General features: G+C 41.0%; 1 protein-coding gene across 1 annotated transcript; it reads right to left on the bottom strand.

Moving 5' to 3' along the window:
- Nucleotides 1-1,401: 1,401 nt before the first annotated feature.
- On the bottom strand, nt 1,402-6,725 carry LOC110618798 (cationic amino acid transporter 7, chloroplastic). Its single transcript, XM_021762041.2, has 5 exons — nt 6,128-6,725; nt 5,807-6,026; nt 5,320-5,668; nt 4,964-5,198; nt 1,402-2,274 (listed from the first exon to the last, which is right to left on the bottom strand). The coding sequence occupies exons 1-5, from the start codon at nt 6,513-6,515 to the stop codon at nt 1,700-1,702; spliced, it is 1,767 nt and encodes a 588-aa protein (XP_021617733.1). The 5' UTR covers nt 6,516-6,725; the 3' UTR covers nt 1,402-1,699.
- Between the last annotated feature and the right edge of the window lie 19,469 nt (nt 6,726-26,194).

The following is a 26,194-nucleotide window of genomic DNA, read 5'->3' on the forward strand; positions in this document are numbered from 1 at the left end:
TCCCATTTGGATTTTTCTTTTTCTAGTTGAATGCCACAATCTTTTCAAAGGATTGAAAGTAGAAAAATGAACTTTTCCAGGAGCCAAAGCGAATAAAAATATGACAATCTTAATATATATAAAATATTAAAATATTTTTATTTTTAATTAGTATCTATAAATTTAAAATATAACTATTTAGCGACCGTTAAATTTCAAAATTATAATTATTGAGTTCCTATAATAAATAAAAAATTTAAACAGTTAATGATTTGAAGCGAAAGATATTATTTAATATATTTCTAAAAATAAAAAAAATAATTAATTTGCTAAATTATAAAAAATAAATAGTAATTCTCCCGACTATTACTATGACAAGTGACATGAGTATAGTTGCTAAACTAAGCAAGAATATTGTCAATGATGAGAGGGGGGGAAGCTAATAAATTGAGTTAGCGGAAAATTTTCATTTTACTTTATTCAAGGGAAAAAGAAAAATTGTTTATAATAATAAATTATCTGTTAAAAGAAAACTATAATATATACACATTTTTAATACTTAATAATAATTAAGTATAAAACAAAATAATTTTATAAAAATAATAAATTATCACTAAATCTCTAAAATTAATTTAAAATAAAAATATTTAATATTTTTATAAGAGATATATTACGTTTATTTTATATTTAACATCGAACGAAGAGATTTAGATAATATGTTAAATTTGAATAAAATTAATTTACTTCAAAAGTGAGGAATGAGAAGAGTGTTTAAATTTTTATATAATAGCACATTATTTTTATTTTAAATGGAAATAGAATTAAAAAAAAGAATGGAAAAGTTTTTATTTTTTAAATAAAAATAAAAATAAAAAATTAGAGTGTATTGACCCCACTGACCAACACATGGATCCGGCGGTGAGTGTGGGTGGGTGACAACAAAAAAGGAGGAGGGCAAGGGATGACTGTTTCTTGAGGTTGTGAGATGAGAAGCAAGTTGAGGGATGGGGAGTTGAGGTGCTGATAGCGAGTTTGTGTGTCGACTACTGAGATCGTGAGGTGAGAATAGTGGTGAGTATTACGACATTAATGGCTAAATATGAGAAAAAAAAAATGTATGGATAAATTGTTTAGTTGACCATATCAAATGCAATAAAAATAATTGTAAAAATAGTAGAAAAAAAATTAATAAAATACTAAAATATCAAAATATTTAATCAGTAAATTAAAATTTACACTTTCAATTATAAATTAATTATTTAGTTACATTTTGTATTTAACCAAGACAATTTTAGATAATTCCCACTTCTTATACTTTACACTATACTCATGATTATCTACTTTACTATACGTTGGTTATAAGATTTTTTTATTTTCACCAATGGGAAATTGAGAAAAAGCATCTTTCTTAACTTTGGAAAATAACAAAAGAGTACAACATCATGCTTTCATTAATGACCTATGCAGCCAAAACATACAACTGAGAAGTAGTTGATGGATCACATGACTTGATGTGTACAAAGGATCACAAAGCCCAAGTCTACATCCATTTTTACCAACTATACAAGTTGACATTTGTGAAAAAAATTTTCACTCTAATTCTATTCTATGCCCTGTTTTTTTCTTCACTTATATCCATCAACCACTCAAAAAGTTAAACTCATTACCAGAAAGATATAAGGTGAGAAAGAAAGAAAGAAAGAAGATGAAGAGAAACTCTTTATACTTTGAAACCAGGGGACTCCTCACTTTCGCCGGATTCCTTCATGATCTGACTGTTCCTCTTTTGACTTAAACATCCTTCTCCTTCAGCATCAAAGCTAGCATGTACACTATACAGCACATATATAAGCACTGCAAGACCCGAAAAGAAGGCAAATCTCACATATGATGGGCCATCCAGAGACCCCAGCAAGAAAATGTTCAAGAAGATAGATACACTTGGTATCCATGGCATGGATGGAACACCCCAGAATTCTGGCTTTCTTGCTTGTGTCACCATGCAATTAAAGACTTGTATTATTGCAATCGCTGTCGCTGCGCAGGCTCCGAGCATAAAGGCTTTTGCCTTGCCCTGAGGCATGAAATGCCAAATGAGAGTGAATATTAAGGAGGTGAAGGAGAATGAACAGAGGAAAGATAATGTAGGCCATGGATTTGTTGTTCCTGTCGCCACATATCTTCTGTAAATTACTGCATTGGCTACCATGTAAAAGACAAATAGCGTGCCTATTGATACTAAGTTGAGAAGGACGTTTAGATCAGTAAAGAGGGCAATTGCAGCTGTGAAGATACCTGAAAATGAAATTCTTAAAAAATTAGGAAATTGAGATTCTTCATAACAATAATCAATCCTTTGAAAATAAATAACTTCTCTGCAAGGGGTAACTTTCACAAGATATTCTTCTATCCCCAGGAGATTTTTTGCATAATTGAGAGATGGCTGGACCAATTTGGACCACCTAATTCTGTGATGTCTGTATATTTATTAGTCACTAAGAAAAATAACTACTAAGTGCAAAAAATTGAGAGGTGCACATATATTTCTAGTTAAAACATTTAAACAATTTCTATATTTTTTTTAGGAAAAAAAAAAAAAAAAAAAAGAGTTCCCACAAGCCTACCATGTGCTTTCATTTCTATTTCATCCTCCTTCACACTTTATTCTCAAGTCACATGCCTAACCTCCTAAATTATTTCCACATAAATTCACCATATCTTTATTATATATGATAGATGATGCTCCTCCAACTTGACAATCTTTTTGTATATATATTCATTTGATTTTAATTAAAATTTGATAATTCTAAATTCTAACACCACTAAATTAAAACGATTCTAATAATTGAGAAATTTCCTCATATGTTCTTATTAACAATTGTTGTATAGGGTTTATACTCAAAAGGGTATTTCTATTACTTTAACTTTAAATAAAGAAACGGAGAAAACAAAGGCAAAATGAGTATAATAATTTAGATGAAGAGAGAATATGAATGATAAAAAGATGAAACAAAACACTTTGGCTAAGCTATTCCCTTTTAGCTTTGTTGGAAACAAGCATACCCATTTGGGTAATGGCTAAAATTAGATGATCCAAATGCTATCGGACAAAACACAATGTCTCACAATGTTCGCCAATTAGGGACACTTTTATGTGTACTTCGCTCAATAATTCTAAGAAACGCAGAATATATATACTTGTCTTGAAGCAGATCATTACGTTTTTATGCAATTTTTATTGATGCTTTAGAAAGTATCAAACAATTGCATAACGTTTATAGCATTTCTATTCTCCGTTCGTACTAAAATAAACTACAATCACTAGCTTAAGCGATTAGTTGTATATTCCCTTCCCCCAATAAATTTCAGAATGTATTAAAAAGAATTAAAAAAATCAACAAATATTAAATCGAGTGGTTTGACACTCTTTTTTAAGTGAGATCGAAAATTTCGATTACACTGATCCAGCACGAACAAGATCTAGCTTAATCAAGTGAATTAAAAATATATTTGTTTAAAATATATATACATGTATATATATATCAAAAAGAGAACGGTCTCCAACAAAAACTTGAATATTTTTAGTATTATTAATTATGAAAAACCTCTTGAGATTTGTCTTATTCAATATTTTAATTATCACAACTTTATATTAAATTCAAACAATGACTTTGTGTAACAGTAACGTTATTCTATTTATGATTTAAAAATCATAAATCAATTTATAGAAAAATCCTCCCTCCAAGGTAGAGATAAAACTTCACACATCAATCTTTTTCCAAGGTCAACAAGGCGAGATTTATATAATTTATATTAAATAATTCTATAATCACATAACCATACTAAAATATGAACAAGGAGTGAAGAATTTTAGAGATTAATATGATTAAATATTATATTAAATATCATAGTACTATTCAGTTTAAAAAATTTTAATAATTAACTAATTAATTTAATGGGTTACTTTAATTAATAAAGAAGCATTTTAAACCTCTCAAAATGAATTGTATGTAGGGATGGCAATGAATCTGAGTATTTTCGGGCATCCGATCCGATCGAAACCTAATAGGATGGATTTGAATAATTATAATAGGTTTGGGACGGGTTCGAGTTTAAAAAATAATATTCGTTACGGGTTTGAATTTTATGTATAGGATATACACTGTCCGAACCCGTTTATATAAATATAAAAAATATATTTTACAATAATATTTATAATTTTTTTATATATTTTTTTATTTAAAAATTAAAATTAAAATAATTTTTAGAAATATTAAATTTTTTAAATGAAAATAAAAATATTTTTTATATAAATTATTAATTAAAATATATAAAACTAAATAGTGGAATTTTTGGAACGGGTTCAGATAGTTTAAATTAAATTTTAATCGAATTCGGATATCACTAAAATAAATCGAATTAGATTTCAATAATTTAATTTTCATGGGTAATCAACCCGTTTAGGGTACCTAGTTGTAATTGTATGGGTTACAATTTGTTTGTAACACTCAGACTCCAACTAGGGATTCCATCTATTTTAAAAAAAAAAAAATTAATAATAATAAAACTAGGAATTCCGTCCATAGGTGAGAGGTTAGAATTAAAGCTTTTTCAGTGCGATTAGAGCAATGTTCTAGTCCTACAAAAAACGACTATCCATTGGATAATCCAACGGCTGAGAGCATCGATCAGGATCCTAAGTACTCAGAATCGAAACCGAAACGGTTTAAAATGGGTCCCATTCCTTCAACGGAATCCCTTAAACAACAAAGGAAACTCGAAACTCCAAACCACAAAACCCGCGCACATCGAGCCCACTAAACCAATAAAAATAATATTTAAAAATATAAAAAAACTCTCTCGTCGATAGCAGATAACAGTTAATCCTCAATAAAAACAAACGGCTATTAATTAATAACAGTTAATCCTAAATAAAAACAAACGACTATTAATTAATAATTAATAATATGATAAAAACACGTACCCAGAAATGCCGAGGCGTTGACGGGCGTTGATGTCCTTGGGTGGACCCTAGCGAACCACGCAGGGATTACATTTGACCGCCCGATCACGCACATGTATCTTGCTTGGCCCAGCATAGATACCAATAATGATGTAAGAATACCGAAGCTGGCCCCCACGCCTATCACGTTCGACACCCATTCCCAGCCGTCCGATTTCCCTTTAAAAGCCGCTGAAAAAGGTGCATCCGCATCGATCTACATGATCACATCACACTATATCATTGAGCGAAGGAAATCTGCTAATCAAAAAGCAGATTTTACAAATACTTAATTATATTATAATTTTAAAATTAATTAATTAATTAATTAATAATACCAGATCGTAAGGGAGAAGCTTGGACATAGAAGCGGCCATGAGGCAATATAGAATAGTAACAAGAATAACAGAGCCAGAAACTCCAATAGGAATATCTTTGACAGGGTTATGTACTTCTTCAGCGAGGGTAGAAACGGCGTCGTATCCAATATAGCTCAAATAGACCATAGCTGCTCCATTGAAAACACCCGAAGCTCCAAAAGGGAAAAACCCTGATGGGTGTTTCGGGTTAGCGGGTTCTGTGAAGTTCTTCCAATCCCCTTTCCAAAATCCCACAAAGATCACAAAAGCAATGAACAGAATGTGCAACGCCGTGAGAATCATATTCACCACCGAGCTCTCCCTTGTGCTGAAAGAATAGGAGAAAAAGAAAGATAAATAAAATTTTCTTTTGCTTTTTCTCTTGTTTTCTCAGATGATAAGATGATAAATCGATGATATGGATAGAAGAAAAGGGAAGTGAGAGAGAATTTAAAATGGGTAATACCTGTAACAAATGATGAGAGTAATGGCTAAGACGACAAGTACAGCAACCATATCGATTTCATTAAAGCCATTAGGAAGGGCATGGACCACTAGCCTCCATTTTGATGTGGACATGCCAATTGCTGTACCCAAATAGGCGGTGAAGCCTCTCGCAACTGCCGCGTTTGACATCACGTAATCCATTATGAGATTCGCCCCGGTTAAAAAGGCAGCGAACTCACCTGTTAATTATCAAAAATTTATCTTAGAAAAGGAAGGGGAGAATAAGATAGACATGGGTTTCAAAGATAATGGCGGTGGTGGCGGTGATGATAATACAAACCAAAGGTGACGCGGAGATAGCTGAAAGCGCCGCCGGCAACAGGCATGTCGACAGCGAACTCGGTGTAACAAAAGGCAGACAACAAAGCACATAGTCCGGCAATGGCGTAAGAGACTACAATAGACGGTCCAGCATATAGACGACTAGCTCGACCGGTGGTGACAAAGACACCGGCTCCGACCATCCCACCGATGCCGAATCCGACGAGGTCATACCATCGAAGAGTTTTCTGCAATTCTGAACCAGAACGGGCTTTGACCCGACTCATTTCTTCATATGAGGTGGAGACTGAAGCAGCCCGTCGGGCAAAACGAGCAGGGGTCTGAGCCAAGGCACGAAGATAAGATCCAAAGCTAGAGAAAGAAGAGTAAGAGGCATTATTCTCCATGAGAGAGACTCTCTTTCACTCAGTGGGCTTGTGTAAATTTTGGAGGAGGTGAAGAAGGTGCAAACTATAAAAGGAGGAAGAGAGTGAGAGTGGAGGGTGAATAAAAGGGCCCCCAAATAGAGTAAGGGGGAGAGGGAAAGCGGAGGAGTCTCATGGAAGAGAATTGGATAAAGGTTTTGGCAGTAACTTCTTCTATTACATGTCAATCAATTCTCACTGACTTGGTGACGCTAAGCCAGTAGGTAGGTAAGGTTAGCTTTGACTAGGGTTATTTTGGTAAATAAATAATTTTGCTATGGATGTGTGTATATTTACTTACTTTCCCAAGAGATCCTTGCCATATATACATCCGGTAAAATATCTTTTTATATTAAAATTAAGGATAATTTACTTTATCATCCTTAAAATTTAATAAAATTCACAATTTAACTCTTAACTTTTAATACTAAATATTTTATTTTTTATTTTTTATTTTTTATTTTATTAATGAAATATTTTTTATTAATTTATTGTTAATTAATTATTAATTAAAAAAATTAAATTGTCATAAATTTTAAAAATTAAATTATAATAAACTAAAATTGTATAGATTAAATTATTATAAAAATTAAAATTTAAAAAATTAAATTATTATAATGTAATAGTGAATATTAATAGAAGAATTATTTTATTAATAGAATAAAATCTTAAAAATTAAAGTATTTCTCAGATGTTAACGAAAATTTTATTAGAAAATATATTATAAATTATTTTAAAATTAAACATATATTATTTTATTTTTAAAACTCAATAATTTAATTTTGTACTTTAATTCCATTAAATTGGAGTCTCTAATTTTTTTATTATTCATCTTTAAAATAAATAAAATTCTCTTAAATATATAATTTTTAATACTTGAATTATATTATATTAATATTTGTGTTTTTAAATTTCTTAAAAATATATAATTTAATTTTTATTAAATTAAAAAATATATTATTTTGATTAAAAACATTTTACAAAGCAATAGTTTAAAGTGGACAATAAGCTGTGCCTATAAAATAGAGTTACATGGTAAGAATTTGTTAAATCAATACGTGATTCACCCGTAAAAAAGAAAACTCGAACAATCATGATATTCGAAACTGAGAGAAAAAAAGACCCTAGCACTTCAAATCGATCTTAGAACAGGTCAATATCAAATCGGAAAGATTCGCTCTCTCAATTTCAGGGCAAGACTTCATAAGAAAATTATTGTCACCAACTGCAATCTAACAGATTCCCTTTACGCTTGCGATCACGAAATTCCTGACTAATTAGTCGGTGAATACCCTTTATCTACGAGCCGGCCATATCATTGCTGGATTATCAAGAAATGCTATATTTATCCACATCTTCTTACATCATAAATGGAAACGATCATAAAGATAAAAATACGTTATTCTCTCACACCATTACTCTGAATTCTAAATATTATACTCGCCCTTCTCTTCAACTTACTGACTTGAGCGTAAGAATGGCTGCCGTAGACTCCAACCACCTCACATTCTTTATCTTGCAAGTAGACTAATCACAGCACAAGTCCATTGGACCAATCACAGCACGACTCCATTTTGGCCACTTATCAATTTGGTTTCAACAACATCATTTAGTTCCACTACTAGAAAATCCATTGAATTCTCTTTGTTTAGTTGGATTAAGACATGTCTGTTATCCTCTTTTCTCTTAAAAAGAAAGTTCACCTTTCTCTTTTGATATGGCCGAAAATTCTCAGGCTGTTGTTAAGGTTATTACTAATGAGGACGTTATCATTTCTTCCACCCCTAGTAATGAATAAAACACGCCCTCAATGGTCAATGAAGCAGATCTCAACAATTTGAGCATTCAGAAAATGCTTCAGTACGTCAGAAGGTTGCAGGTTATGTTTAAGCAATGCAAAACTCAGGAGGAGGCATTGCTCATGGCTCCCAAGGGAAGGGAGGAAGTCTCCGTTAATACCGTGAGGTCTCGGACAGGGGCAATCCAGATGCGGTCCAAAGGAAAGGACAAGTTCAAGAAAGAGGAGTCATCAGACGATGCTCCGAAGGACGTCAGCTGAAAGCCGGTACGAGCCGCTCAAAGGTACCAAGAAGGACAGGAAGAGGATAAAAGGACGAGTCAAAAGTAAGACTAAAATCCAAAAAGGCTAGGATATGGGGGAGAATACAAAAGTTATCCAATCTCCTGAGAAAGGAATGACCGAGATAAATCTAAGAATTACACTCCACTGGATGACTCATGGGCACACATTTTAGTGTGGATCAGGAAAAATGACGAGGAAGTTAGATGGCCTCCTAAACTCAACCCTAAGAAAGCTGGAAGGCGAGATAAGACCAAGTATTATCGTTTTCATGAAGACCACAAACATACAATAGAGGAGTACCGGCAGCTCAAAGATGAGATTAAGAGGTGAACAAGAAACTTTGGAAGTTCACTAGAAAGAGCAAAAAAGATAGGAGGCTTGAGCTCGAGGAAATCAGAAACATTGGATGGATGAAAGCGTAGAGATAAGAAAAAGGCAATAAATTAAGAATCTGTCAGGCCAGAAGACCGAGCGTTGGACCGCAGAAACATAAACAAAAGCTTATAGGCCATAAGTCAAAAATCCATCAGGCTAAAAGACTGAGCGTCAAACCCATATAAACAAAAACTTCTAAGCCATAAGTTGGGAATCCTTCATGCTAGAAGACCAAGCGTTAGACCGTGAAAACATATAAATAAAAGCTTTCAGGCCATATGTTGGAAATTCATCAAACCAGAAGACCGGGTATTGGACCGCGAAAACATAAACAAAAGCTTTTAGGCCATAAGTCGAGAATTCTTCAGGCCAGAAGACCGGGCATTGGACTGTGAAAACATAAACAAAAGCTTCTAGGCCATAAGTCAGGAATCCGTCAGGCCAGAAGACCAAGCATTTGACCCACTAAAAATAAAAATATTTAAGGTGGAAACCCACCAAAAGATCAAGTATTGGACCCACTAAATAAAAGATTCAAGGCAAGAACCCTCCAGAAGACCGGGTGATGGACCCAATAAACAAAGGATTCATAATAGGAACCCGCCAGAAGATCGAGCGATGGACCCACTAAACAAAAATATGCAATGCGGGAACCCGCCAGAAGACCGAGCATTGGACATACTAAATAAAAGCATTTAATACCAGGCTACAAGATGGGCATATGCCAGGGCGACCAACCGGATATTAGTCCCGTTTCACGAGAAGTTTCTAAGGCATTTCATGATAGGCCGTAAGGTGGATATACGCTAAGCCGACTAACCGGGTATTAGTCCTATTTCATGAGAAGTTTCTAAAATATTTCATAATAGGCCACAAGGCGGGTATATGCCAGGCCGACCAACTAAGTGTTAGTCCCATTTCATTTGAAGTTTCTAAGGCATTTCATGATAGGCTGCAAGGTGGGTATATGCCAAGCTGACAATCGGGTGTTAGTCCCATTTCATGAGATGTTTCTAAGGTATTTCATGATAGGCCGCAAGGCGGGTATACGCCAGGCCGACCAATTAGGTGTTAGTCCTGTTTCATGAGAAGTTTCTAATGTATTTGATACTAAGTCGCAAGGCGCGTATACGCCAGGCCAATCGACTAGGTGCTATTCCAAGAACTTTCTAAGTTATTTGATGCTATGCCGCAAGGGGATTATACGCCAGGCTTACTAACCGGGTGTTATTCCTACTTTACAAGAAATTTCTAAGGCATTTGATACTCAGGCCATAAAATGGGTATAAGTTAGGCCATGCTACCTAGAGCAATGGTCCCATCTCATAAAGAGTATCATAGGCATGTGTCGCTACTGTTACAATCATTTCCGAAAATCAAAAAATTTTTGCAAAAGGGGAAGGCCTATTGTAAGTAGGAGAGATTTTTTGACGATCGACGAAGGTAGGACGGGCTGCTAAGAAGGAGCTCGCAAGGGCTAGAAAATGTCCGGAAGCTCGTCAAGACTGGAGAGTATCCAGAAGCCTGTTAGGGTTAGAAAAATTCTCAGAAACACGTCAGGGCTAGAGAATGCTCGAAAGCACGACAAGGCTAGAGAATGCCCAAAAGCTTGTTAGGGCTATAGAATGCCTGGAAGCACGGTCAGGGCTAGAAAATGCCTAGAAGCTTAACAGGACTAGAGAATGCCTAGAAGCTTGATAGGGTTGAAAAATGCCTGGAAGCTCGTCAAGGCCAGAGAATGCCCAGAAGGTCGATAGAGCTAGAAAATATCTGGAAGCTCGAGTGAAGTCCGCAGGGAAGAAAATGACCAGAAGCTTGTTAGGGCAGGTCGGGGCAAGAAAATGCTCAAAAGCTCGCCATGGTTGAAAAATACTCGGAAGCTCAATAGGACTGGAAAAGGCCAAGGAGCTCGTAAGGGCTGAAAGATGCCCGGATGATCCACAGATCTGGTTGGTGCTAGAGAGAGCCCAGAAACTAGTCAAGGCATTATTATATCACTTGGATCAATTTTGTTAGAAAAGATCTTGGATCTGACTGGTCAGCAGGGTAAGTAAGAAGAAAGTAAGAACATTATAGTCTACAGCCCGGACAAACAAGCCACATGTCCCAGATCATGAAGACAACTGTTACCTTCGAATCTAAAAAATCAAAGATCAGTAAGGGGAGGACCTCTGATGTTACACAATAATTGCCCAAACTGAGCAATGAGCTGTCACCATAAGATAGGGCCACGTGGTAAGGATCTAGTATACGCCAGGCCGACCAACCAGGTGTTAGTCTTGTTTCACGAGAAGTTTCTAAGGCATTTCATGATAGACCGTAAGATGAGTGTATGCCAGATCGACCAACTAGGTGTTAGTCCCATTTCACGAGAAGTTGGCATTTCATAATAGGCCGCAAGATGGGTATACGCTAGGCCGACTGACTCGCGGTTGTCGAAGCCGGTCAAAAATAACCTCTCTGGTTATCAACAATTTACAATTGCAGATAGTGGTGAAAGGATCGAATCCACAGGGAATTGAGAACTTACCTATTTTCCTTATCAAGACCAATAAAATAAACTGAAAAAGAAATAAACTGAAACGAGATAAAACTGAAAGCAAAATAAACTGAAAGTGAAATAAACTAAAAGCAAAATAAACTAAAAGCAAAATAAACTGAAACGAAATAAAACTGAAAACGAGATAAACTGAAAGCGGAATAAAAATAAATTGCAGTAAAAGTAAAATGGGGGGTTTGAGATTGATTTGATTAACAAACTACTGAAAGCAATTAAAATAAGCGAATAATAAAATAAAAGAAAAATAAATAATAAGAAAGCTCTAGTTGAATAATTGGATCCACTTCAGTTGTTGGGATTGATCATTGACACTTAGTTTCTTTTGATTGATTCAATAGATTAGTTATGGAGATGGAAGACGCTTCTCACCACCATGTCTCTCCTTATGATTAAACCAATTAGGGAACGTCCTCTAATTAATTACTAATTAACAAATTACCAAGGAACGTCCTTGGGCCTTAGGCATCAAACAATTATTAATTGCATGAAGAAAGAGAGAGATCCAATCCTAACTACTCAAACGCATGAGATGTTGCTAGATCATACAATTTCCTTGGTTTTTACATCAAGTGTTCTTATGTTTGAATAATCCAAGCAATTACGGACTTAAATCACCCAAACTAACATATTATTACCTTGCAATCAAGAATCAATTGGCCATATTGATCAAAACAACAAAGCAACAATGGAATTAAGCATGAGATTGTATGAATATTGAATAACAAAAGATAAACAATGTTTGATCAAGTCTCCCAATCCATAAAACAACTAAAGCATCACCTAATCTTCAACTAGAATAAAAGATTCCAGCCTCTCATGGCTGAAACAAAAACCAAAAATAAAAGAAAAGAAGAAAGGTAGAAGAAGAGATGTGAATCCCGTAGGTACCTCCAAGGAGGGCTTGAAAGAGCATGGGGAGGCTCCTTATGTGTCTTTTTATACTTGAAAAGTGTTGCCCTAGATGATACTTGCTTTCTAATTAGTGAAGAGGCTGCCCAAAAGACTTCAAGAGGCTGCCCAAAATGCCCTTGGTCCAAGATGTGCCATCCATGCACATGTGAGACGGGAAAAACGTGGGGCATGTGTTCAAGTGCAAGGAGTGGGGCCTTTGGTCTTTGCTTGCTGCCCAAGTGTCTTCAAGATGCTGCCCAAGGTGCCCAAGACTTGCCTTCACACTCTCCTTGCCGCCCATGCACTAATAAGGAAGGTGGAGCCTCCTTTGCAATTTGAATTTTAAATGTGCAAGGCATGAGGTGGCAAGCATGTGATCTTTGGATTTAGCTTCATTAATAAGCTGGATTTTGAAATTCAAAATTTGAATATGAATCTTGAAGATTTGAATTTCAAAATACTTTCCTTATTTGGCTCTTCATTTATGGCAACTTGAGACTTGGCTTCTTGAATAAGGAAAATGCTACTTGGAGATTTGAAATTTGAATTTCAAATTGCTTTGGCTGAATTGTAATATCCGGCTAGACTCCGGTATCGGAATTCCTACCGTCCGGTGGAATCTCGGGTGTCGGAGACCTCTAGAAGGGTAAAACCATGTTTTTATAAAATGTTTTAATGTGTTTTATGTTTTTAATCAAGGAAGAAATGAGTTTTTGCATGAAAATAGCCTTGGAGGAAAATTCAGGTTCGGTCGCCGAATCTCAAGTTCGGCCGCCGAACATGCATGCCTTCGGGAGCGCTATTAGGCCCCCGAAAGCATAAGTGAGGGAAGTCTAGGTTCGGCCGCCGAACCTTATGTTCGGCCGTCGAACCTTATGTTCGACCGCCGAACATGGCATGCATGCGGAGGCACGTTCGGCTCCCGAATGTGGCCTGACCAGCCACCTATAAAGGGGTCCCTTAGCCAAAAACGGGCGAGCTTTTTCCCCCCATTTTCGGCCAAGGTGAGCTCTCCGCCGCCCCTCACCGATCTTGAGTTTCTTCCTTCAAATCTTTCACGATTTTCACTAGTTTTCACTTTGTTTTGAAGGTATTTGAGCAAAAGAACAAGTTTTTGAGCTTGGAGGCCCAAGGAGTTAAATCTCTCCCAACTCCAAGTTAGATCACCTCTACTCTCGATCTTCAAGAGGTAAGAGTCGATCTCTAGCTTATGATGTGTTTTAAACAAGTTTTATGTAAGTTTATGGAGTAGAAATGCATGTTTAGGTTGTTTTGAGTTTATGGGTTTAATGTGTGTTTATGAGCAATGTGGGTATGTTTGATGTGTTGCAGTTGGGGTTTAGGCTAGTTTGAGACCCCTGTGAACTTGTATGCTTGTTTGTGTATGATTGGGAGTGTTGTAGAATAGATTTATGCATGTTTTAAAGGTTTGGGAGGCGTTTGTGCATGTTGGAGCTGAGTTTCTGCCACTTTGGAGAAACTCAGGTTTGGCCGCCGAAAGAACTTTCGGCCGCCGAACCCGCTTGTGGAGGCAGCCTTCGGCTGCCGAAGCCTGCCCCCGAAAGAGGACTTTCATCTCTGGAGGGCAGTTTCGGCCGCCGAAAGTGCCGCCGAACATGCATGAGTTTCGTCTCTGTCTGGGTGTTTCGGCCGCCGAAGGTGCCGCCGAACCTGCCTGACTTTCGGCTCTGGAGGGACTTTCGGCCGCCGAACCTGCCGCCGAAAGTGCCCTGTCCAGCCCTCCTTCGCATGTTTTTCTATGATTGTTTCATGATGTTCTAGGGGGTTTTTGGGGAGTAGTTTAGAGTTATGTTCATGTATGTTTGGTCCCTCAATTGAGTCCACCTGTGTAGGTTCGGACCCGAGGAACCGAGGACCCTAGCAGTGAGTCAGCTGTTCCAGTGTCTGGTCAGAGCTATCCAGAGGTGAGTGGAATAACTCATTACGTTTTAAAGCAAATGTAATACCCGGCTAGACTCCGGTATCGGAATTCCTACCGTCCGGTAGAATCTCGGGTGTCGGAGACCTCTAGAAGGGTAAAAACCATGTTTTTATAAAATGTTTTAATGTGTTTTATGCTTTTAATCAAGAAAGAAATGAGTTTTTGCATGAAAATAGCCTTGGAGGAAAACTCAGGTTCGGCCGCCGAACCTCAAGTTCGGCCGCCGAACATGCATGCCTTCGGGAGCGCTATTAGGCCCCCGAAAGCATAAGTGAGGGAAGTCCAGGTTCGACGGCCGAACCTTATGTTCGGCCGCCGAACATGGCATGTATGCGGAGGCACGTTCGGCTCCCGAATGTGGCCTGGCCAGCCACCTATAAAGGGGTCCCTTAGCCGAAAACGGGCGAGCTTTTCCCCCATTTTCGGCCAAGGTGAGCTCTCCGCCGTCCCTCACCAATTTTTGAGTTCTTCCTTCAGATCTTTCAAGATTTTCATAAGTTTTCACTTGGTTTTGAAGATTTTCGAGTATAAAGCAAGTTTTGGAGCTTTTGAGGTTCAAGAAACTCAATCTCTCCCACCTCCGAGCTAGCGTCGTTTTCCTCTCGATCTTCAAGAGGTAAGAGCCGATCTTGAGCTCACTGTATGTTTTAAACAAGTTTTAAGTTGATCTATGGGGTAGAAATGCATGTTTAGGTTTTGGTTGGTTTTATGGGTTATGTTAAGTCTTTGAGCAATGTATGATGTTTGTGGTTGCTTGATGTGTTGTAGTTGGGGTTTAAGATAGTTGAAGCCCCTAGGAGCTTGTATGCTTGAGTATGCATGTTGTAGATCAGGTTTATGTATGTTTGAATGGAATGGGAGGCTATTGTGCATGAAGAGTCGAGTTTCTGCCCTTTTGGCAGAAACCAGGTTCAGCAGCCGAAGGACTTTCGGCCGCCGAACCTGCCTGGGAGGCAAGCCTTTCGGCTGCCGAACCCTGCCCCCGAAAGAGGACTTTCGTCTCTGGAGGGCAATTTCGGCTGCCGAAAGTGCCGCCGAACATGCATGAGTTTCATCTCTGTCTGGGAGTTTCGGCCACCGAAGGTGCCGCCGAACCTGCCTGACTTTCGGCTCTGGAGGGACTTTTGGCCGCCGAACCTGCCGCCGAAAGTGCCCTGTCCAGCCCTCCTTTGCGTGTTTTTCTATGATTGTTTCATGATGTTCTAGGGGGTTTTTGGGGAGTAGTTTAGAGTTATGTTCATGTATGTTTGGTCCCTCATTTGAGTCCACCTGTGTAGGTTCGGACCCGAGGAAACGAGGACCCCAGCAGTGAGTCAGCTGCCCCAGTGTCTGGTCAGAGCTATCCAGAGGTGAGTGGAATAACTCATTACGTTTTAAAGTAAATAATGGACATTTTAGCATGATTCACGCATCATTAATACCATGAGATATACTAGGTTGTTGCATTAGAATTCACGAATATGTTGCATTGCATATTCTGTTGTTGATGTGGATGAACGTTGGATGACCCATAGCCCTCGACCTATGATGTGACGATATGATATGTACGGTATGGAATGAAAGACCAGTGGGACCCATTCTACGTTCGCTGGCACTATGTAAGAGAAAGACCAGGACCCATTCTACGTTCTGGCACATTGGAATGTTATGTTATGCTATGTAAGAGAAAGACCAGGACCCATTCTACGTTCTGGCACTATTGGATATGTAGAGGGCTACTGGTGACAAGTTCATCCTTGATGTGATATGTTTGTGATGTGATGCATTCCATGAAAGCATGAAATGTTAATATAATGTTTTTATTATTCTGCTCACTGGGCTCTAGTAGCTCACCCCTCTCCCTTAACCCCCAGGTTTGCAGGTACAGGGTAGACCAGGAGGTCAGCAAGAGTAATGAAGTCATGTGTATGTAATAGATAGAATGTGGACATGATAAAATTGTAAAATGATATATAGTTATGTTATGTTTAGTATAGTATGTAATGTAATGATGTTCATGGATGTTAGAGGTGTGCTTGACCATAGAATGTTGTTATCCCTTTAATACATGATCTTAGATGTTTTATGATGTTTATGTAAACCAACTCAACGCATGTTATGTCACCCATTGGGGTATTGATGAGATCCCAAAGAGGGGTCAATGTTTATGGTTATGTTTATGGATAGGGCATGCACAGGTTGAGTTTGGTGTATGAATGAATGAATGGAAAGAAAAGTTTAAAATTTTATGTATGATGTTGATCATGTATGGGATTAAACAGGTTTACAAGTTGTATGATAGGCTTGATACGGGTCCCGGCGGCCTTAAGCCGACCTGGATCCTAGCGCCGATAGCGGTCCGATTTTTGGATCGTTACAGAATAGTATCAGAGCCCTAGGTTCACATGATCGGACCTAGAGTGTCGGGCTCATAGATGTTCTAGAAGGTCAAGCACAATAGGAAGATCATGTCCACTAGGATAGGATGTTGAGTCCTGTCTTGTATGATGATGTGAAATGCCATGATTATATACATGTGCATTAATGCTATGATATGAATGATATGTATATGATGCGGGTTCATGTGTTCCCACATGAACCATATGATGCTAATGTTTGTGTGATGTATACTGTTTTTTTTTCAGAAAACAGGATGAGAGGAACCCGTCGATCTGCAAGATTGACTGGAGTACCACCTGAGGATGAGGACACGAGCGCCCGTCCTCCTGCATTGCCTAGAGCAATGTCATGTAGATCAAGCAGAGAATGAGTGTCAAGGGACCCTAAAAGGTCTTTTGAAGCTAGCAGAAGGGGGACAGATAGAGGAGGAAGTTCTTCGGATGTGAGGGAGGTTATGGAAGAGGATCAGAGGAGGGATGGGAATCTGGATGTCAGCATGTCGGAAGAAGGGACAGGGGAGTCACAGGGAGGCGCTCAGGCCTCGGGGTATGGTTTTCCACCCCATTATCCACCCTTCCCACAGGGTTCAGAGTATCCGATGGGAGGTACATTGGATTACTCCAGCTTTAACCCCTACCCTACCTACATGCCTTATCCACCTTTCTATCCACCTTACCTGCAGTATCCAGCTTATCCACCCTCACCCTTCTATCCTACCCCGGCAAACCCCACCTCGGGGAATGCTGCACCCCCACCTCCACCACCTACAGAACCAACAGCCCCAGTTACTCAACCTTCTAGACCTAGCTCAGCCGGTGGGAGCAAGGTGAAGATGACAGATTACCTTAAGCTGGATGCTCCCAAATACAAGTCAGGGGATGATCCCTTTGAGTACCTGAGGGTAGTGAAGACGATAACTGATGAGCTAGGGGCAGATGACAGTAGGGCCATTCAGATGGCAGGGTTCACTTTAAAGTACAAAAAGGCACGGGAATGGTTCAAGTGTTATGTGGACCCAAGACTAGACGGCATGACATGGGAGGAATTTGCAAATGAGTTTGCTGGATGGGCTTTTCCAGACAGTTTCAGAGAACTGAAGATGATTGAGTTTGAGCAGCTGAGGCAGACAGAACACATGAGTGTAGAGGAGTACACGGATAAATTCTTGGAGCTATTGCCTTTTTCAGGGCAAGCTCTAGATACAGATTCGAAGAAAGCCAAGAGATATGTTATGAAACTGCATTCTAGGTACTCCTCTCTGATTCAATCAGTTGAGAGGGAAAGTTTCCACACTGTGGTGGATATGGCCCGAAGGATGGAGGCTAGTGCTATAGTTGAGGGGTCAGTGAAGCAGTCAGTGACCCAGTCTTTAGGAGTTAAGACCCCAGGCAGAAGAGGGCCAGGTCTCTCTTCTCAGAGTTCAGGTAGCAAGAAGTGGAGTAACACCACCAAGAAGCCAAAGAAGAACAAGTTCTGGAGTAAGTTGAAATCCGGTCTGGGATTAGGCGGTGGCTCGAGCTCAGGCTCAGATGGTACAGAATGCCTAAGGTGTGGGAAGCCACACAAGGGAGTGTGTCGGGCTGGGACTAATGCATGTTTCAGATGTAGACAGGAGGGACACATGGCTCGGGAGTGTCCTAGAGCACCTTTTATGGGCCAGCCCCAGCAGACAGCTTCTGGTAGTGTGGCACAGCCAGCAGCTCCAGCCACAACTCAGGGCAGTGGCAGAGGTAGAAGGAGAGGGGCAGCCTCTTCTTCTGGTTCCCGAGGTAAAGGTCCATCAGCTCCAGCCAGGATCTTCACCATGACACAGCAGGAGGCTAACACATCCAACACCGCGGTGTCAGGTAATCTCATCATTGGGTGTTCTGATGTGTATGCATTAATGGACCCGGGTGCATCTCATTCTTTTATTACTCCGAGAGCCGTTGAGAGGTTGGGTCTGATAGTCTCTGGGTTAGAGTGTCCCCTATGGGTTAGTGGACCCAAGTGTGACCCGTCAGTGGCAGAGTCAGTCTGCCAGTACAGTCCAGTTTTTGTTGAGGGAAGATGCCTCTCCGCCGACCTTGTGGTTCTAGATTTGACAGACTTTGACGTCATTCTAGGGATGGATTGGCTATCTACCCATGGTGCTACCTTGGACTGCAGAGACAAGGTAGTCAGGTTCAGAGATCAGAACGGGTCAGAGGTCGTCTTCAGAGAAGACAACAGGGGTACACCTAGAGGTCTGATATCAGCTCTTCAGGCTCGTAGGTTGCTTAGAAAGGGATGTCAGGGGTATTTGGCTCATGTGAGAGAGCTAGTTAGTCAGGTCAGGGAGCCAGCCTCATTGCCAGTTGTTAGAGAATTTCAGGATGTTTTTCCAGAGGAGCTTCCAGGACTACCACCTGCCAGGGAGATAGAGTTTGAAATCGAATTGATGCCTGGAACTAGACCGATCTCTATTCCTCCCTACAGGATGGCTCCAGCTGAGTTGAAGGAATTGAAAGAACAGTTGCAAGAGCTGGTAGAAAAGGGCTTCATCCGACAGAGTACCTCACCTTGGGGTGCTCTAGTCTTGTTTGTGAGAAAGAAGGATGGATCCCTTAGACTTTGTATCGACTACAGGCAGTTGAACAAAGTCACTACTAAAAATAGGTACCCTCTGCCAAGGATCGATAATCTATTCGACCAGCTAGCAGGAGCGGGATGTTTTTCCAAAACAGATCTGAGGTCCGGGTACCATCAGTTGAGGATTAGAGAAGAGGATGTGCCAAAGACAGCTTTCAGAACCAGATATGGGCATTATGAGTTCCTTGTGATGCCGTTCGGGTTAACCAACGCCCCTGCAGCATTCATGGATCTCATGAACAGAGTGTTTAGCCAATACTTGGATCACTTTATTATTGTCTTCATAGATGATATCTTAGTGTATTCCAGGAATGCAGAGGAGCATGCCCATCATCTGAGGTTAGTTCTACAGACCTTGAGGGAACATGGCTTGTATGCCAAGTTCTCCAAGTGTGAGTTCTAGCTGAGGAGCATCTCTTTCTTGGGGCATGTGGTGTCAGAAAACGGAATAGAGGTGGACCCCAAGAAAGTGGAAGCCGTGGCTAACTGGCCTAGACCCACTTCAGTGATAGAGATTAGAAGTTTCTTGGGTTTGGCAGGTTACTACAGGAGGTTCGTTCAGGACTTCTCAAAAATTGCAGCTCCTCTGACCAGACTAACTAGGAAGAATCAGAAGTTTGTGTGGACTGACCAGTGCGAAGAGAGTTTTGAAGAGCTTAAGAAGAGGTTAACGTCAGCACCAGTGTTAGCTTTGCCAGCTAGCAATGAGGATTTCACAGTTTTCTGTGATGCATCCCGAGTGGGTTTGGGTTGTGTGTTAATGCAGAATGAAAGGGTGATCGCTTATGCTTCTAGACAGCTGAAGAAGCATGAGTTGAATTACCCTACACATGACCTGGAGATGGCAGCAGTAATCTTTGCACTCAAGATGTGGAGGCACTACCTCTATGGGGTTAAATGTGAGATCTTCACAGATCATAAGAGCCTGCAGTACATCCTGAGTCAGAGAGATTTGAACTTGAGACAGAGAAGATGGGTAGAGCTGCTGAGTGATTATGATTGCAAGATTCAGTACCATCCGGGTAAGGCGAATGTTGTGGCAGACGCCCTAAGCCGGAAATCACTAGGCAGTCTATCCCACGTCACGGCGGAGAGGAGACCAGTGGTGAAGGAGTTTTACAAGCTCATTGATGAGGGTCTACAGTTGGAGTTGTCTGGTACAGGTGCTTTGATTGCCCAGATGAGAGTGGCACCCGTGTTTCTGGAGCAGGTGGCTCAGAAACAGCATGAGGACCCAGAGTTAGTAAAGATTTCCAGGACTGTTCAGTCAGGCAAAGATAGTGAGTTCAGATTCGACAGCAAGGGGATCCTCCGCTATGGGAGCAAACTATGTGTACCAGATGACATAGGGCTAAAAGGAGACATTATGAGAGAGGCTCATAATGCAAGATACAGCGTTCACCCCGGAGCCACCAAAATGTATCAAGATCTGAAGAAGATTTATTGGTGGCCAGCTATGAAGAGAGAAGTGGCACAGTTTGTGTCAGCCTGCGAAGTGTGTTAGAGGGTGAAGCTGGAACATCAGAAGCCGGCTGGAATGCTTAACCCGCTACCTATTCCAGAGTGGAAATGGGAGAATATAGCTATGGACTTCGTAGTGGGGTTACCGGCGACGTCCAACAGATTGGACTCCATATGGGTGATTGTGGACAGACTCACCAAATCTGCTCACTTCATCCCTGTCAGGAGTGGCTATTCTGTGGACAAGTTGGCGCAGGTGTATGTTGAGGAGATCGTCAGACTGCATGGGGTTCCTGTTTCAATAGTATCTGATCGAGGGCCCTAGTTCACCTCCAGGTTTTGGCGGAGTCTGCAGAATGCCATAGGTACCAGGTTGGATTTCAGCACTTGTAACGACCCGAAAATCGGACCGCTACCGGCGCTAGGATCCGGGTCGACTTAAGGCCGCCGGGACCCGTAGCAAGCCTGACATAAGACCTGTAAACCTGTATAATCCCATACATGATCAACAATAAGCATCAAAATTAAAACTTTCCTTTGCATACTCATCAACCAAACTCAACCTGTGCATAAACATAAACATAACTTTGATCCCTCTGTGGGATCTCATCTGTGCCCTCAATGGGTAACATACATCTGTTGAGTTGGTTTACATAAACATCAACAAATTCTCTAAGATCATGCATAAAAGGGATACAATAATCTATGGTCAAGCACATGCTAACATCCATACAACTCATTACGTGACTATACTGTACTTTTACATTACAATTTGATCATGTCCATTTCTATCTATTACATAGGCATGACTTCTTCACTCTATCCGAACTCCCGCACTATATCCCGTACCTGTAAGCCTGGGGGAAAGGGAGAGGGGTGAGCTAGAAGCCCAGTGAGTAGAGCTAATAAAACACATTTAACACTATGCTCAAATGGAATGCATCATAACACAAACAATTCACATAAGGGTTGGGTGAACTCGTCACCAATTAGTCCAAGTTAACTCTGTGCCAGGCCTGTAGAATGGGGCCTGGTCTTCCTGTCAGAGCATACATTACTTACCATTTTTTTTTTTCCAGGGCCTCCTCTGGCTCCTGGTCTTCAAGTCCCATATCCGTGCTAGACCATAGGATGGAATCCTGGTCTTTTCCTTACTCTGTGCCAGGCCTGTAGACTGGGGCCTGGACTTGCTTACTCTGTGCCAAGCCTGTAGCATGGGGCTTGGTCTTCCTGTCTTGGACTAATTGGATCATCCAATATTCACCCACAACAACAACAATTTATGCAATGCTGCATATTCGTGAAAACTAATGCAATCATCCTATTGCATAATCATGATGCATGAAACATGATAAAGCATTTAATTTAAAAGATTTAGTTTTAGTTCCACTCACCTCTGGCTGACTCTGACAATACCGAAGCAGCTGAACTCACTGCTGGGGTCCTCGGTTCCTCGGGTCCGAACCTACACAGGTGGACTCAAATGAGGGACCAAACATATAAACATGACTCTAATATATCCCCCAAAAACCCCCTAAAACATCATGAAAACATCACAGAAAATATGCATGAAATGGCTGAACAGGGCACTTTCGGCGGCACCTTCGGCGGCCGAAAGTCCTGGACAGAGACGAAACTCAGCTAGGTTCGGCGGCACCTTCGGCGGCCGAAAGTGCCAGACAGAGACGAAAGTCTCTTTTCGGGGGCAACTTCGGCAGCCGAAAGGCCTGCCTCCCCAGCCATGTTCGGCGGCCGAAAGTACCTTCGGCTGCCGAACCTGGTTTCTGCCAAAGGGCAGAAACTTGGCTCCCTTTGCCCATTTCGCCTCCAAACCTACCAATCATGCATATTTCTCAACTAAAACATGCATACTAGTTCCTAGGGGCCTCAAACATGCATATACCCCATCTACAACACTTCAAACACACTCAAACAACACACATTGTTCAAAACATCAAAATATATCCATAACTCAACATATACCCTAGCATGCATTTCTACCCTTAAAACTTCATAAAACTTGTTAAAATCATACATTGAGCTTAAGATCGGCTCTTACCTCTTGAAGATCGAGGGTTGAGGAGATCTAAACTTGGAGATGGGAGAAGTTCCAACTTTTGGTCTCCAAGCTCCAAAACTCGTTCTAAGCTCAAAGATCTTCAAAACCAAAGTTATAAACTTGTAAAGATCATGGAAAAAGGAAGGAAAAACTCAAGATTGGGGAAGGATAGCGGAATGCTCACCTTGGCCGAAATGGGGAGAAAAAGCTCGCCCATTTTCGGCTAAGGGACCCTTTTATAGTGGCTGGCCAGACCACGTTCGGGGGCCGAAAGTGCCTCCGCATCCATGCAAATGTTCGGCGGCCGAACATGAGGTTCGGCGGCCGAACCTTGACTTCCCTCACTCATGCTTTCGGGGGCCTAAAGTGCCTCCAAAACGCATGCATGTTCGGCGGCCGAACTTGACTTTCGGCGGCCGAACCTGGGTTTTCCTCCAAGGACTTTTTCTTGTAAAAACTCATTTAATTTCATACTTAAAATCATAAAACACCTTAAAACCTTTTTATAAAACATGATTCTACCCCTTCTAGAGGTCTCCGACATCCGAGATTCCACCGGACGGTAGGAATTCCGATACCGGAGTCTAGCCGGGTATTACATTCTCCCCCCCTTAAGAACATTCGTCCCCGAATGTTCCTCAACTAGCACATGCAAGGCATATAACATAACATACACATAGAGACTAACCTTAGAAGAGGTGAGGATATTGCCGGAGCATAGACTCCCGTGTCTCCCAAGTGCATTCCTCTATATTGTGGTGGTTCCACAGGACTTTCACCATCGGGATTTCCTTGTTCCTTAGCTTTCTGATTTGGGTGTCAAGGATCCGTACTGGCTGCTCAACATAGGTGAGATCCTCTTGGATCTCCACATCAGGTTCACTAAGAACTTTGCCCGGATCTGACACGAATTTTCTCAACATAGAAACATGGAAAACCGGATGGATTCTCTCCATTGAAGCAGGTAAATCCAGCTTGTACGATACATTCCCAATCTTTTGCAAGACTTCAAAGGGTCCGATGTACCGCGGAGCCAGCTTACCTTTCTTCCCGAACCGAACCACTCCTTTCATTGGAGACACCTTAAGCAATACCAGATCCCCCTCCTGAAACTCTACTAGCCTTCTGCGGATGTCTGCATAACTCTTCTGTCTGCTTGTAGCCGTTTTGATTCTCTCTCTGATCATGGGCACCACCCTGCTGGTGATCTCCACTAGCTCGGGTCCTGCTAGGGACCTCTCTCCTACCTCTTCCCAGCAAACAGGTGATCTGCACTTCCTTCCATATAAAGCTTCATATGGAGCCATCCCGATGCTAGCATGATGACTGTTATTGTAGGCGAACTCCACCAAAGGTAGATGCTGCCTCCAAGAACCGCCAAAGTCCAGCACACACATTCTCAACATATCTTCTATAGTCTGGATGGTCCTTTCTGACTGTCCATCAGTCTGGGGGTGGAAGGCAGTACTGAAATCCAACCTAGTACCCATGGCATTCTGCAGACTCCGCCAAAACCTGGAGGTGAACTGGGGCCCTCTATCTGACACTATCGAAACAGGAACCCCATGCAGTCTGACTATCTCATCAATGTACACCTGCGCCAACTTGTCCACAGAATAGCCACTCCTGACAGGGATGAAGTGAGCAGATTTGGTGAGTCTGTCCACAATCACCCATATGGAGTCCAATCTGTTGGACGTCGCCGGTAACCCCACTACGAAATCCATAGCTATATTCTCCCATTTCCACTCTGGAATGGGTAGCGGGTTAAGCATTCCGGCCGGCTTCTGATGTTCCAGCTTCACCCTCTGACATATCTCGCAGGCTGACACAAACTGTGCCACTTCTCTCTTCATAGCTGGCCACCAATAAACCTTCTTTAGATCCTGATACATCTTGGTGGCTCCGGGGTGAATGCTGTATCTTGCATTATGAGCCTCTCTCATAATGTCTCCTTTTAGCCCAATGTCATCTGGTACACATAATCGGCTCCCATAGCGGAGGATCCCCCTATTGTCAAATCTGAACTCACTGTCCTTGCCTGACTGAACAGTCCTGGCAATCTTCACTAACTCTGGGTCCTCATGCTGTTTCTGAGCCACCTGCTCCAGAAACACGGGTGTCACTTTCATCTGAGCAACCAAGGCACCTGTACCAGACAACTCCAACTGTAGACCTTCCTCAATGAGCTTGTAAAACTCCTTCACCACCGGTCTCCTCTCTGCTGTGATGTGGGATAGACTGCCTAGTGACTTCCGGCTTAGGGCGTCTGCCACGACATTCGCCTTACCCGGATGATACTGAATCTTGCAATCATAGTCACTCAGCAGCTCTACCCATCTCCTCTGCCTCAGGTTCAAATCCCTCTGACTCAAGATGTACTGCAGGCTTTTATGATCTGTGAAGATCTCACATTTTACCCCATAGAGGTAATGCCTCCACATCTTGAGTGCAAAGATTACTGCTGCCATCTCAAGGTCATGTGTGGGGTAATTCAACTCATGCTTCTTTAGCTGCCTAGAAGCATAAGCAATCACCCTCTCACTCTGCATAAGCACACAACCCAGTCCCACACGGGACGCATCACAAAAGACTGTAAAGTCCTCACCACTAGATGGCAGAGCTAAAACTGGTGCTGAAGTCAACCTTTTCTTGAGCTCTTCAAAACTCTCCTCGCACTGGTCGGTCCACAGAAATTTCTGATTCTTCCTGGTTAGTCTGGTTAGAGGAGCTGCTATTTTCGAGAAGTCCTGAACGAACCTCCTGTAGTAACCTGCCAAACCCAAGAAACTTCTGATCTCTGTCGCTGAAGTGGGTCTAGGCCAGTTAGCCACAGCTTCTACTTTCTTGGGGTCCACCTCTATTCCATTTTCTGACACAACATGCCCCAAGAACGAAATGCTCCTCAGCCAGAACTCACACTTGGAGAACTTGGCATACAAGCCATGTTCCCTCAAGGTCTGCAGAACCAACCTCAGATGATGGGCATGCTCCTCTGTATTCCTGGAATACACTAAGATATCATCTATGAAGACAATAACGAAGTGATCCAGGTACTGGCTAAACACTCTATTCATGAGATCCATGAATACTGCAGGGGCGTTAGTTAACCCGAACGGCATCACAAGGAACTCAAAATGCCCATATCTGGTCCTGAAAGCTGTCTTTGGTACGTCCTCTTCCCTGATCCTCAGCTGATGGTACCCCGATCTCAGATCTATTTTGGAGAAACAACCCGCTCCTGCTAGCTGGTCGAATAGATCGTCGATCCTTGGCAATGGGTACTTGTTCTTGGTAGTGA

The sequence above is a fragment of the Manihot esculenta genome, chromosome 7 (assembly GCF_001659605.2).
Source record: "Manihot esculenta cultivar AM560-2 chromosome 7, M.esculenta_v8, whole genome shotgun sequence".
NCBI lineage: Eukaryota > Viridiplantae > Streptophyta > Magnoliopsida > Malpighiales > Euphorbiaceae > Manihot > Manihot esculenta.

Excerpts from the sequence above, each read along its gene's own strand:
- LOC110618798 (XM_021762041.2), bottom strand. The coding sequence starts at position 6,515 with ATGGAGAATAATGCCTCTTACTCTTCTTTCTCTAGCTTTGGATCTTAT. Across the intron at positions 6,027-6,127 it reads CTATCTCCGCGTCACCTTTG|GTGAGTTCGCTGCCTTTTTA; the intron begins GTTTGTATTATC and ends GATAATTAACAG. Across the intron at positions 5,199-5,319 it reads AGCTTCTCCCTTACGATCTG|ATCGATGCGGATGCACCTTT; the intron begins GTATTATTAATT and ends GTGATCATGTAG.